Source organism: Octodon degus, unplaced genomic scaffold (genome assembly GCF_000260255.1).
Source record: "Octodon degus isolate 3935 unplaced genomic scaffold, OctDeg1.0 scaffold00098, whole genome shotgun sequence".
NCBI lineage: Eukaryota > Metazoa > Chordata > Mammalia > Rodentia > Octodontidae > Octodon > Octodon degus.
This window is the reverse complement of record NW_004524674.1, coordinates 1,190,721-1,205,303: the sequence shown is the minus strand read 5'-3', so window position 1 is coordinate 1,205,303 and position 14,583 is coordinate 1,190,721. Positions and strand designations below refer to the sequence as shown.

The following is a 14,583-nucleotide window of genomic DNA, read 5'->3' as shown; positions in this document are numbered from 1 at the left end:
TGGCAAGTGTGAGTGGATCCCACAGAGCTCTCCCCCCCTCCCCGCAGCGGACCCCCAACCCCTGGGAGTGCAGTGCTGGGGGTGAGATTGTGGGTGGGACAGAAAGCACACAGAACCCTGACCTGGAGTGTGTTACAGCCATGCCAGCCCCTCCTCATGGCTTGAGCACAGCCCCCCTGGATCTGTTATGGTGATACAGGAGAAACTCCCGACCTGAAAGGTACCCAGGATGAGTTCGTGTTCTCTAAAACCAAAGAATGAATTTTAGAAACAGAGGTTAAGAGCAGAACTTCTATTGAGAAAGAAAGCTTTTGTCCAAGAGAGGTACAGAAGGGGGACCTGAGCGGGTTTCCCCCAGGAAGCTGTCTCTTCCAGGGACTTAGTGTAAAACCATGTGGTGAGGCGGGTCTAAGGAGGAGAACAGGGGAACTTGCTTAGGTAGGCATGAGATGGGACAAAACTATGGTCAACCAATGAGATTACAAGCACCACTGCTCAGGTAAAATTGATTAAATCCAGAACCAAATGGGGAATCTAGTCATGTAGTAAGTGGGCACGAATATAGAACAGGAGTTTATCCAGTATCCAGCCAGTAGCCATCTGACTAGTGACTCTTCCCGGCTTCCTCAAGGTGATAATCAATCCGGATGCTTATCTTTAGGGATGTAAGCATTTACCTCCATCTCTCTCACAGTTGCAAGATCGCTTGTCTTCCGTGCTGTCTCCCTGAGGGCCTAGCCCTGTGTGACTGCCTATAATATTTCTATCTAATTTAGCTGCCTACAACAGTGGCATGGTGGTCCCTGGCATTTGCAGCCAGCCACACCCCACACCAGCAGCCAGATGAAAACTCACCTCCAAGGCCACCTTCTATTCAGACAAAGAATTTACAGAGGGTGTCCTGTGCCGCCCTGGCTTTGCAGACTGGGAAAGCCAGGTCAGGGTGAGAGCTCTAGGGCAGGGACACCTAGACACCCACGCTGAGTGGCTCCCTCAGCTTCCACACTGCAGAGGCCACCCTGCACCCTCAGCCTACACACCTCTACCTCTCCCCTCCCCGTTCCTGCAGAGACCCCATGAAGCTAGAATGGCAGGATTGTCTAAGACATGAATTCTAAGAGCTTTGTACTGATCATGCTTTAATGGGGGCACCCTGGCAGCCAGGGTATGCACCTAGGCTGGAAGGCTTGAGCTGGGCACAGGCACAGGCAGAGCCCCAGGCCTCCCCTGGCGGGTGCTAACAACTCAATTCCCAGCCCTTGGGCCCTGCCAGCCCTCTAGCTGGGAGTGAACAAGTAGCAGGTGCAGATCAGCTGGGGTCCCTGAGTCACAGCTGAAGGTGGACCGAGGCACTGCTACCACAGAGCCGGCAGGAGGCATATGGGCATCGAGGCACCTCTTTGCTGCAGGGCAGGAGCCTCAGGGATCCTCTGTGGAGGCCCTGCTGCCAGAAAGCAGGCCTTGGCTTTCCCTGTCCATGCTGTCCACATCTTTGCTATCCAGGGTCCCTGTGGGAGGAAAGAAACTTCATATTTTCCAGTCCCAAAGAAAGAAGAGGGACTTTGGGAACAGGCCTGGGTACTATCTGTCAGAAATTCCTCTAGGTTCCATTTGCAAAGTAAATTCCAGATCCTCTCATTCCCTTAGGGGCTTCTACTGTGTGCTGCCGTTGAGTAGTTCCAGAACCTGTGACGGCCTCTCTGCCCCAACTGTGACCTGCTGCAGTCCGCTTTCAACACAGCAGCCAGGACGGTGCTTTCCCAGTGCAGTCAGACCTCTGGGGCTCTTCTCATCTCACTTGGCTTTAAAGCTGAGGCCCTTACAAGGCTCCCCCTGTGCCCCATACTCTGCCCTGTACTGCTACCCTCCCTCACCCTTATCACCACTCCTCTCACCTCGGCTCTAGCCACTGGGCTCTACTGCTCCTGAATGTAGCAGGTAGGCTGCACCTCAGGGCCTTTGCACTAGCTCTTCTCAGTCCACAGGCGTCTTTCACCAGGTAGCTGCATAGCTTGCTTCCTCCCTTCCTCCAACTTTACCCCATGTCACTTATGCACTGAACAGGTCCCTGGCCACCCTAGCCACAGTTGGAGCCTAGCCTGCAAGTCCCTCCCTGCCCCTCCCCTTTCCTGCTAAGTGTCCCTCTAGCACTTATCCCCTGAGGCTATTTTCTCACTTTTTCTTTTTGGTCTGTCTCCACCCACTACAGTGGCAGCTCTATGAGGTTTTAGGTTTCTCCTAATTAAGTCACTTTCTGCCATCTTCAACCCTGCCTGACATATAGCAGGGTGTGATAATTTTTTGGGGGGGCGGGGGGGCGTCTGGTACTGGGAATTGAACTCAGGACCTTGTGCTTGCCAGGCAGGCACTTGTGCCACAGAGCTATCTCCCCAGCCATCTAAGTATTTTCCAGTGGATGCATAAACAAGCTGGCCATGGGCTCACACTCAAGGTGGCCAGTGCCCTTCTGCCCCTAGATGTGCCTGGAGTACCTGCACCAGGTTGTCGGGCATGGGCCTGGTCTCCCTCCAGGTACAGTGCAGTCAGCAAGAAGCAGCCACCACCCAGGACGATGGCGAAGGCACAGCACAAGAAGCTCTGCTGCAGGCTAAGAAAGCGCTGCAGGTAGGAGTCAGGGCGCCTGGTGCGAAGGGTGCTGGAGATCTGCCAAGGAGGACCTCATGTCTGCCAAGGCCCTCTCGCCAGACCACCCCCTGGCCTTAGCAAGAAAGGTGCCTCCCTAGACCCTCCCACCAGACACATTCAGTAAGCCTTACAAGTCCAGTGAGATAGGGGCTGCCGGCGTCCCCCAGGATGTGGCCCACCGTGATCTGAAGTGCCTCTGCTGTCCCCCGGCATCTGGGCACCACCACGGACTGCAAAACACAGGAGGCCAGAGAGTTCTCCCAGTGAGGGTAGAGCGGGTGCCTCCCCCCATCCCTGTTCCACCCGCTGAGCACCTGCCTAGCACTGTGACAGGCTGGCCAGGGGCCTGGGACAGGAGGAAAATAATAATCCTCAAAACCAGGCATCAGGCCCCTCCATGACTCGTGCCCAGGAATGGGGGTGCCAAGGTGCTTATCACAGGCACCCCACAGTTTGACCTTGAGCTGGGCAGGGACCAGGCATGGCAGTGATAGTCCAGCTCAGGGGCCAAGGGGCAGCAGGGCAGATGGCAGAACACACAACCAGGTGCTTGCATGTGCACGCATTTCGGGCAGGGGCAGGAGGGACATGGCGGACTCAGTCTTCTCGGGAACATCAAGTATCATTGGGTAAAGATCAGAGGGAGCCATGCTGGGCCTACACATCTCCATGGAGGGGTGAGGGAAGATCAGGAATATGAATTCTAGCCTGGAAGAAGCACTTGCCTAGCATGTTTGAGACTCTGGGTTCCATCCCCAGTGCTTTAGTACCTCCAAATAATTGTACAGTTAATCTGTGGGGGTTCCCACCCTGAGTCCCCTCTCCATTAGCCTGTTGCTTTGGGCCAGGTACTTCACGCCTCTGTGCCCTAGTTTTGTCATTCCCAGCTAGAGATGATAATAGTACCCACATTGAGGTAACCCTCAGCACTACTTAGCTGGCACCCAGAGGCTTCAGGTGCACACTGTGCTGAAATAACACTGAGGGCAGAATCATCTGGGCACCTGGACATGGGATGCCTTCTGCCAAGCCTGCTTCCCCCTCTCTGGTCTACCTGAAGCATCTCTATCCTTAAGGCTTACCTTTGGGTCCCCTCTTCTGTGAAGCCCTTTCAGAGTTCAGGAGCCTGCCCACGCTCCCACAGCCCCATGCATGTCCCTAACTGAATGCACATCATGATAAAACTAGAAGGAAGGGTCCTTTTTTTGTTCACCACTCCTTATCACCCAGACTGTGTTGGCAGTGATGCCCTTAATTTCTTTGAGGTCCCTAAGTAGAGGCACAGAGGGGAATAGCGAAAGTCTTCCAATAAGCATGTTCAAGTAGAAACTCCTGGAAGACTGATTACAGGGGAAGCCCTACCAGGGGAGCCCAGTAGGGGAGCCTCCTGCCTCACCACCTTGACTCAGGACATTAGTGCCCATAATCTGAGCCAAGCAGAGAATAATAGCTGTGATGATGATGATAACAATAATGCCTAGTGTTTATGGAATGTATCTTGCTTTTTGGAAGGGTCTACAGGGTGTTCAGGGTCTCACTACTAAATCAGTGATTCTCCTGTTTACAGCCTCCCAAGAGCTGGGATTACAGGTGCATGCCACCACACCCAGTCTCAATCCACATCGCAGGGCACCATGGGGGCAGCCCCCTGCCCCTGCTTGCAGGTGTTTTAATCCACTGAGCTATTTGGATGGCCTTATTGAATGTATCTTTATGCATTTTATATATCAACCTATGAGGGAGATAATTATTATGCACATTTTATATATAAGAAAACACGACAGGCCAGATAGCACAGCGGACTAAAGTGCCTGCTAAGGCAGGCGCAGGGACTCCGGTTCAATCCTCAGCATACCAGGCCAGTGGGGCACGCTGAGATGGTGATTGAGACTGGGTGTGGTGGCACACACCTGTAATCTCACTGCTTGGGAGGCTGAAAAAAGGAGGATCACTACAAGTCCAATCTATGTAGTGAGACCCTGTAGACCCTGTAATAAATGCACTTTTTAAAAAAAAGAATAGAAAACCTCCTCACAGCAGGTAAGTGACTTCCTAGGTTATCCACCAATAGCCCTGGCCTTCCCCCTCTAGGGCCTGGACTTGTGTTCACTCAGTGGTGCTGTTTGAGGAGGAGCTCGCATGTCCGGCAATGTTTATGTTTGATATAGAACATTTAGAAAAGAGAAAGAAAGCTAAAAAGGACAAGTCCATCAATGGCCCGGCAAAGGGGCAGGAGAGGAATCAGTACCAGGCTGAGAGCTGGATGAAGAGCCCTCTAGGCAGGGGACCGTGGCATTCAAAGTGTGGAAGAGGAGCCCACAGGGACAGTGACTGGATTTCAGAAACACAGAGGCCAGATGCATGAGGTCTGGGGCGAGGGAGTCTTGTGAGAGGGTAGGCCCAGTGGCAGGGGTCCCTCTGGGTGATCAGCCAGTTCCAGGTCACTGGCACTGAGCCACCCTGTCCAGGTGGTGAGAGAAGCTGGGCTTCCTGCCATGGCAGGGACCTGCCAACAGGCTGAGAAGGAACGAACCGCAGCTTTACACCTTCCACAGGACTTCCTTCTCACCCCATAATTATGTGATTACTCATGGGTGGTTCTGGGGAGACTGCAAGGCTTCCTCGACTGAGGTCCCCGCCTGTCCAAAAAGGTCCCTGTAGGGGCTGGCACTGCTTGGACCCTCAGAATAAGGACCTAGCCGCTGGCCCCTTCCTCTCCTCCCCTCCACCTGCTGGGCTGAGAGCAGCCACTGTTGCCTGCAGTGGGAAGGCAGGTCTTCCTCCCCCAGCCCACCCTGCCTGTTCTGGGTCTCCTCTGTTGCCTTCACACAGCCAGGGGCCAAGGCTGGGCCCAGCGACACCTGGAGAGCCCAGGGGGTAATTTTAGAAATGGGAAGCTTCTGGGTTCCCAAAAACTCCAGGTTCACTCTATTCTGATACAAAACACTTCTGGTTTAGGCTCACCCTTCTCAGAAAGTTGTTCCCTTTATAGACCAAGACAAAAATTGGCCAAGAGTCGGTAGGTAACCACCAGGTGTAGACTCCCTGGCAGCCTGCCTCCCGCACTCCCCACTGGGCCCTCAAGCCCAGGCACCCCTGGGAAGGTGAGGCAGATCCCTGGAGGGTGGGGCTGAGCAAGGCAACACTGAGGCTGAGGAGAGGTGGTACCCTAGAGGGGGGCTGGGAAAATCTGCTGAGGAGGTGGGGAGAGTGAGCCTGGGAGGGAAGCAGCGAGCAGTTTCTGCACTATCCTCTTCTCCAGGAAGCGGGTGAGCTGGCTATGGGTCACCCCTGGCGGGGTTAGGAGGGATCTGGAGACCCGGGAAGTGGGTTTGGAAAGGCAGGGAGTCAACCTGCAGAGAAGCAGGAGACAGCATCTAAGCCTTCCAGAGTGAGACCCTCTGCAGTCCAGCCAGGCCAGGGGAAGTTGCCAGAAGTGGGTACTGGCTATGACTGAGCCCCCTGGGAGGCAGAGGCTGCCAGGGTGCAGGGAATGAGCCACGCACAGAGGGGAGGGGCGTGTGGGAATTTTGCAAAACCCAGGTGCATGGGGAGTCTGAGTGTGCCAGGCCAGTGTCTCTAGGGTGCTCTGAGGAATACTGGACCTGGAGCCCTCTGGAAGTCCCTCAGAAATGCAGGTCCCTCCACACCCTAGACCCACTGCTGAATCACAGTCTGCGGGCACAGGGCCTGGAGTAGTAACAAGCTCCTCCAGACTCAGTTCTTATGCATAATGAAGTTTGAGGGCCACTGGACCGCAAAAGCCCAGGGGCCCTGCTTCTGAGAAAGTCTGCATTCTCCTCCAGCGGATTAGGTAGGGATCACAGAGAGCACTGTCCTACGGCAGACCACCTCAGAGGCTAGAAGGCCCACAGGACCCCTCAGCAGAGTGCACATCTAGGCCTTAGCTCATTTCCTTCCTAAGACCTAGAGGGTAACTCATAGGTGCGCAGCTGTGCAAAGCAAGTGCCAGAGAGTTTAAGTCACTTGAGCAAGGTCACAAAGCTAATTAGGGACAAGGCTAGGAATGAAAGCAGAAGGAGAGCTGCAGAGGCCTCAGGCCTGGGCTCTGTTGACCTTGACCCTTCAAACTCACCCCCCCCTCCAGGGTTCGGCCCACTTGTTCCACTCTCCATTCCTCTTTTCCCCTTACTCATTCTTGGCTTCCTCTCTGGCCCAGAACTGTCTGTATATGCAGGCCCCTTAGCTCCCTGCCCAATCTTTCCTGACCCATTGTTCACACACACCCTGAGGCCTCCTGGTTCCCTTAGGCCCCTGCCCAAAGAGAATCCCACTTCTAACCTCAGAGCACATACAGTGGCCAAGAATACTGCCCCACCTGCCTGGATCCCACGCCCTTGTGGCTCTCCACATGCCAGGCCACCTCTTTCCACACCTTCTCCCCTCTCTGGCCACCTCTCTTATGCTTTTGGTTTGTTTGGTTGGTAGGTTAGTCCCAGTTGGTCTGGTTTAGGATTTGGGGTGGGAGGTATTGTGATGCTGGCCATTAAACCCAGGATCTTGTACAAGTGGGCAAGCACTTTACCACAGAGCCATACCCCTTGTCCCTTTTAGTTGGTTTTGTTTTGGTTTGTTTTTGGTTTGTTTGTTTTCTGTTTTTGAGACAGGATCTGGCTACCTGGCTACTGCATACAAACTGGTCTCAAACTTCCCACCCTCACTGGGTGTGGTGGTGCTTGCCTGTAATCCCAGCACTCTGGAAGGCTGAGGCAGAAAGATCAAAAGCTCAAGGCTAGCCTGAGTAATTTAGCAATTTACCAAGAGTGTCTCAAAATTTAAGGGGAAAAAAAAAACTGGGGTTGCAGCTCAGTGTAAAGGCCCTAGATCCCATCCCCAGTATTGGAAAAGAAAAACAAACGCACTTTCCATCCTCCTGCCTCAGCCTCCTGAGTAGCTGGGATGGCAGGTGTACAACAACTCACCCAGCTCTGGCCACCTCTTGAAAGGGCCGCCTCCTGGGATCTTGTGCCACATCTAGGTACTGTTCTCCCTCCCTCCTCCTGATACCATGTGTCCCTCTATTACACAGACAGGGTCACCCACAGCCTGCCTATCACCTGCATAGGCCCCGAGACCACCGCCTCCTGCACCTCTGCCAGGGAATCAGCAGCAGGGCCCACTGAACTCCCAGGGCTGCAAGGCCTAGCCCAGCACCCACCACCTAAATGCAGGAGGCCGGTCTGTAGCCACACAGGCTCCCCGGATGTAGAGGCTGGAAAGGGGGCAGGAAGCGCACTAGGTGGCTGTGCCTAACTATGTGGCTGAGGGCTCCACACCAGAGAAGAACGGCAAGGAGCTGAGGTGCCAGCTGCCCCACTCCAGCCGGCCAGGACCCACCCCTTCTCTCTTCAGTTCTACCAAGAGCCTGGCTCTGGCAGGTTAATCATTCTTCAGACACAGACACTGGGGTATGCAGTGCAGGCCTCACATATCTGTGTGGCCGTCATGTGTAGCCACGCCGTGGGGGGCAAGTGGAGGAAGCCACGGGGGGCATAATGAGCTCTGAACTGCCAGGCTATGTTGGGGGCATGAGGTTCCTCTCCCTGTGTCCAGGGGACTTTCCAGCATGTTGTCTTGCTAGCCCACAACTGAGCAGGTTGTGATTACCCCTTTTTATAGACCAGGAAACTGAGGCCCCAGGCCATTTGGCAGGGCTGTGGCTAAGTCTCGGGCTGGAGCCCAAGTCACACTGGGGGGTGCCGGGGAGGGCCAGGGAAGGCCACCAGCCCTGTAGCTGATACATGCTGGGAGCCCAGGACAGGGCAGCCCTCTCCATGCTGGCTGAGCCTGGACCATGGGGAGAGGGCAGCACAGCTCAGCAAGGAGTGAGCGTCCTGTCAACAGTCGTATTCAAGAAGGCCTTGTTGACTAAATGACTGCACATTCCTGTAGCCCTTTCATGCTTGGGCTTTAGGGCTCCAGGATTTCTTTGAGGGCCAGGAGATGGACAAGTGAAACCTGGGAGTTGCTGAGAATCCAAGGCAGCATCCTCTTCTGGGTGGTGGGTGAGTGTTTCACCCACCCCACGGTCTCACCTCCCCAATGGCCTGCGAGGTGGTACTACTATCATCTCCATGCGGGGAAGCTGAGGCTCAGAAGCACAAAGTGACTTGCCTAAAGTCACACATCTAGTGACAGAAGCAGAGATAAATCCCACATCTGTCTCCTGACTCCAGGCACTGCCAGTTGCCTGGGTGTCCTAGGTCTCCGTTTTGAGGTAGAACCATGCCACCAGGAGGACACAGAGGGCTTCAGGGTGCTCCCAGGCCCAGGAGTCTGTTATCAAGGACACAGTCCTTCTCATTGTTCAAAGTTCTTCCACACACACCTTGCAGGAGGAGTCAGGGAGGTCAGACACAGGGAGGCTCGGGAGGGGCCAAGCTGGCCTCTGGCTGTAGCAGTCATTTGGTCAGGACAGTGTCAGGCCTCGTGAGAGCCTGATCCAGGTCTGTGCACCACAGCCCACCACACATGAGCTGGGGTGGACACAGCTGGGCTCAGTGGCCAGTGCCCTGAAGTGCAGCACCCCAGCTGCACAGCTGAGTGCAGGCTTGCTAAGAAGTGGCTTGGTAAAGAAAGGGCGAAGGAGGGAGTCCTGGGATCCAGCACTGGCCCAAAGCGTTGGTACTCTGTGACCACGGCCCTGGTACCTGCCTTCTCTGAGCTTCCATTTGCTCATCTGCAAAATGGGAGTGACAGTAAGAGGACATATTTGAGTGTCAGGGGCCCTATGGCCTTAAGCAGCTCTGAGTGGCCTTGGTCCTCTACCCCATGGCCTCTCCAAACTCTAGACTGCTCAAGAGCAAAGGCCAACTCTGAGTGAACAGAACCAGCTTGTCCTGCCCAAGAGGGCCTGGGGCTGCCCCCACCACACCCAGGCCTACCAACAGGATGTCAGCCACCACTGCCCAGTTGCAAGACAAAAGCAGCTCCCCCAAGGCCAGGAACACCTGTGGAGAAAGGATAGCTGGGTGAGGCTCCCTGCAGTGTCTCCCCACAGTGACTACAGAAACTGAGGCTCTACAAAGAAGGCAAGACCAAGACTGACTAGGCTGGGCCAGTCTGGACCTGGTTCTCCAGTTTTCACAGTCCCAGACTACAGGCAGATAGTTCCTGAAGACCTGGCCAGGGGCCATGACCTGGAGGTAAGCACCAGGCCCCAGCCCTGAGAAATGCATGCTTCCTAAGGGACAGTCCTGCGACCCAGCTCTTGGGATTACCCAAAGAGCTTATCCTACTGAGCCATCTCCCCGGCCCCAGACCTGTTGTCTTCTGAGGCCTATATACACCGATAAGTCACCTACTATGTGTGTGCCTGCCAGTATGGCCTGGGCTCCATGAAGGCCCCTTCTAGGCCATCCCTTACCCAAATGCCTAGAGCAGTATATAGCTAGTACACCCATGGTGTGGGGAACTGAACCTAGCCAAGGCCAAAGCTTGCCTGAGGTCACCAGCTGGCCCAAGACAAAGCCACTGGCCTTTCTAGGCTCCCGGCCCCTTTCCAGTGCCCACTCTCTGCCTGGCTCCTGATGTTCTCTGGTGACCACAGGCAACTGTGGGCTGGTCTCACCCAGTACCCTGAAACTCCCACCTCGTGCCAAGGGATTAAAACAATCCTCATTCCCCTCACTCAAGAACAGTTTAATGAAGCAGCAAGAAGAGAAAGAAAGTCTCATTTCTCAGAGTTTCTAAGAGCTTAGTACTGGGGTGGAATTAGTCATTCCTGGAGTCACGGGGCTGTGCACTGGGCAGGAGGCTCAGGCACTCCAAGCCTGATGCTCAGAAGCCTGTGAGCACAGGCGCAGAGGAACAAGGGACCACTGCCCAGACACCTACTGTGCACCAGCACGTCCACTCTTGTTGCATCTCAGGTGAGCTGGTAAGTTGCATGTCACTGCACCTATGTCACAGACCAGAGATCCCAGGCTCAAGGTTACACATCTAGCCCTTCCTGGAGAGTCCCTCACCAGGAAGGTGAGCCCTGTGTACAGGGAAAGTGAGGAAATCGTTGGCAAAAAGAGTTCAGGGGCCTCCAGGCGCCACAGTGCCCAGTGAAACTGGCCTGGGGGAATCAGGCAGGGAGGGAGGGAGGTGGCCCTAAGCAGAGCCCCAAAGGGCAGTCAGGATCAGGACAGGCTGAGAAGAGGTGCAGGACCTCGGAGGTGGGGAACCCACACAAGCAGAGGCCAGGCTGCAATGTGCCTTCCACAGTGGGTGGGGCAGGACTACAGGCAGGCACTGGTGAAGAGTGGGTGGAAGGGGACAAGTGAGCTATGTGTTCTCTTACTCTAACCAGAGTCCCTGTGGCTGCGGCCTCTGGCCCTTGGCACAGAAACGGGAGGCCCTTGAGGGCAGGGTGGACCAGCCGCAGAGCCTAAGACAGGGGATGGGCACCCACGGCAGAGGGTATCAGGAAGTTGCTGGCCAGCAGTTCTCAGGCGAAGCCCAGGCAGGCCACAAGACCACATTCTGGCTTGACAGGGCCTACCAACAGCCTCCTGCAGATACATGAAAGCCAGGCCCGACTCCCATCCACCCTCCTGCCATGTCTTCTGGCTTCCTCCTCCTGGGCCACCAGGCTCTCCTCTCTTCTCCTAACATACCAGTCCACCCCTGCTGTGTCCTCTCCCACCACACAGTCCAGACAGCGGCAGCCTCAGCCACACAACCTCCGGTTTTGTCTCTCCCCTGCACGGTCCACACCCACAGGACATACTAAAATACACCTTTTCCTTCCTCCAGCTGGGGCAGGGTGGATCTTGAGCCCAAAAAAAGCTGATTAGAGAGAGGCAGCAGCCACAATGGGGCTTTTCAGGACGAGAGCCATCCAAGGATTCCAGGTTTCCTCAGACACACCTGGAAACTGACACCACACCACCAAATCCTTGGCTCCACTCTGTGGAGGGGCAAAGAGCTGGCAGGGGAGAGGGCTCCTGCTAATCCCTTAATTACAGAGGCTCCCTGCCAGCCCCAGCCAGGCCACCAAGGCTCCAGGAGGGGCTCTGTGACACAGGGGTGTGTCCTCTCCAGATGATGCCCCAGGCCCACCTGTCTGCTGAGGCACCTGGGGGAGCTCCCTGCCTCTGGGCCTTGGCTTCCCTGACTGCCTAATGTGGAGAGAATCAGATGCCTAACCAGCCTTCTAAGGCACAACAGACAGCTCCTGAAGCAGGTCACCTCACTACACATTTGCAGTCCCCTCAGGCAAGGCACAGATCTGGTCCTAGCTCAATGACTCCCATGACTGGTTCAGACTTGGGTTCCTCAATTAAAAAACAAAACCAACAAACAAAAGGGGCCCAAGTGTGAAAATTGTAGTGCCTCTTCAAAGCCACTCCTATGTGGGCACCTCAGCTCTGTAAGTCCAGGCCCCTCCTGGGCAGCCACACGGCAGAGTACACTGTCCAGAGTTCTTCCCTCTTCCACCCTTCCACCTCACTGCTCCTCCCTGGGTGGCCAAGCCAGCCAGGATGTAGGCACGCTGGCTACCAGAGCACCGCTGAAGCTGCTCATCGTCTGGCCAGACGCAGGGTGACCAGGCATCTCTCTTGCACCTGCCCACCCTTGTCATCACCGCTCCCATCCATTCTGCATCTCACTACTCCTTAGACCCACCTCTGCCTCCTGTCCACTGCTGTGGGCCTCCCCTCCTCTCTGGCCTCCTGTCCAGTTTCCCAGACCCATCCGAATGCAGGGGACTTCCAAAAGGGAAATCAGACTCTGCTCTCCTGCACCCCAGTCTTAGTCCTTGCTGGACAACAGGGCCTGGGATTGCTGCCTGGAGCACGAGAAACTGGCTGAGCTGGGAGCCCAGCCCCTGCCACTCCAGACTCAGAGGGTTTCCCCTTTATGCTGGGGCAGCAGCGATGAAAATCCCTGGCTTAGTCACCGCTGGCCAGAGAGGTGCACACACACACATACCCATGCTCACACAGCCGGATATGGACACATGCTCACATGTGTGAAGCCACGCAAGAGCTCACGTGTGCCCACACCTGCACATGACACAAACACTCATAGCCTAGGAGCCACACGCAACCATACAACAACTCCGCACATATCTAGGTAACAGAGATGACATGCAAAATATCAAACATGTGATGCCATCCACAGCAGAGCACACCTGCAGTCCCCTCAGCCGGGAAGGTGGGACAGGAGGATCACCACAAGTCTGAGGACAGCCTGGGCTACACAGTGAGACACCATTTCTTTTTTTTTTTTTTTTAAATATTTATTTACTTATTTAGTGTGTGTGTGTGTGTGTGTGGCCAGCTCAGCCCACCAGGGGGCGGGGCTGGCTGGCATGTGGTGCTGGGGGATTGAACCGCGGTCCCTGTGCTTTGTTTAGCTTAGTTTTGTTCTAAGTAGGTCTAAAGCACCTAGACCACTGAGCCATCTCACCAGCCCCGAGACACCATTTCAAAAAGTAGAAAAAAGCCCTGAAGCAAGGGCATGAATCAAAGAAATGGTGGCACTGGGCTTGCTGAGCACACATGCTGAAGAACAGCCTCACATGTAGACAGGTGTGCGCACCTGTGGTCTCATGAGAGGCATATCAAGTTGCACACACACACACACACAAAAAAAAAAAAAAAAAAAAAAACAAAAAAAAAACATGCCTGGCGCTCATGTTCACATGTATGGCTGTGAAGACACCTCTACCCCACACATACAGAGCTCCCCTCATGCACATCTGCATGCAGAAGTAGGCATGGGGAGGCAACAGGGAGGCATGGGGGAGCCCCACCCCAGTGACATCAGCACGGTGGTGTGGAGGGCCAGTGTCTTCAATGCCAGTGCACAGCTCAGTCTCCTACCTGGGCAGTTCTGACCTCTGAACTCCAAGGACAGATTCTCTCCCCTGCCAGGAAGACAGAAAACCAACGCCCCTCACATGGATATCTGAATATCTGGAGCCCTCATGGATCAGCGCCTTCCTTACACAGTACAACTGAGCCAGTCAGGACGCAGGCCCTTGGGCACAGACCAGCCGCCAGCAAGCTGCCGCACCGGCTGGCATGCTTTGCCCCTAGGCCTGCCAACCTGTAATTGCAGGGCACAAGGGCACTGCCTGGTTTCCAGGGGCTAGCAGCAGCCCATCAACCTGGTAGGCAGGCAGAGGGGCAGTCAGGCAGTGAAGGGGCAAAGCTCTAGGGTCCTCCCTGGCATTGAGGGCTCTCGTGAGAGATGGGCGATGGGCTGCCTGTGTAAGAAGGCACCTGATGGGTGCTGCAGGGAGGTCAGGCCCCACACAAGAGTGGCAAGGGCAGGTGCGTGTCTCTCAGCCTCTTGGAATCAGCCCCTGAAAGAGGCCTGTTTACTTCAGCCCAAAAAGCAAGGAAGAAGGGCTGTATCCTTGAAACCTCCCCAACAGGCCCATATCTACAAAGTGACAACAGCCAGGAATGTGGTGGCACATACCTGTAATTCTAGCACTTGGAAGGCTGAGGCAGAAGGATTGCTAGAGTCAGCCTGGGCTACATAGTGAGCTCAAGGCCAATCTGAATTACATAGTGAGACCCTGTCTCAAAGCCCTCCTCACTCCAAAAAAGAAAGCGACAACAAAGCTTCTCAGATCTGGGCACTTGCACAACCCAGTGGTCAGAGCCGCCCCGGGACCAGGAAGCAGATCCCACAGCCATGCCCGAGTCTCCAGATGACCCTGACTGCCACTATGGTACACACACATCCCCGCTGGTCCCACCAAGCACCTCACAAGCTCCTCTTGGGGCAGAAACCAGGGCTCCAACCTATGTCTTTCCTCCAGAGTCTTCTGGAGATGGAGCAGGACAAGGTCCTTCCTGCGTGTAAAGGCCTTGGTGACAGCCGTGCTTGGGTGCTGCTAATCCCACCACATTGGACAAGAAGGGATTTCAGAGTCATGAACAAATTTCCCTCCTGAGTAAAGGTGGAGGA

The 14,583-nt window shown here is 55.1% G+C and overlaps 1 protein-coding gene across 1 annotated transcript in view; it reads right to left on the bottom strand.

Annotated features, from left to right (window-relative positions):
- Nucleotides 1-1,138: 1,138 nt before the first annotated feature.
- Spns3 (sphingolipid transporter 3 (putative)) overlaps nt 1,139-14,583 on the bottom strand; it is a 51,539-nt gene continuing 38,094 nt past the window's right edge. The window contains exons 9-12 of the mRNA XM_004638501.2: nt 9,552-9,617; nt 2,778-2,876; nt 2,493-2,664; nt 1,139-1,508 (exon numbers count right to left, since the gene is read on the bottom strand). Coding sequence (XP_004638558.1) covers nt 1,420-1,508; nt 2,493-2,664; nt 2,778-2,876; nt 9,552-9,617 — 426 coding nt within the window. The 3' untranslated portion in view covers nt 1,139-1,419. The remainder of the gene's footprint in view (nt 1,509-2,492; nt 2,665-2,777; nt 2,877-9,551; nt 9,618-14,583) is intronic.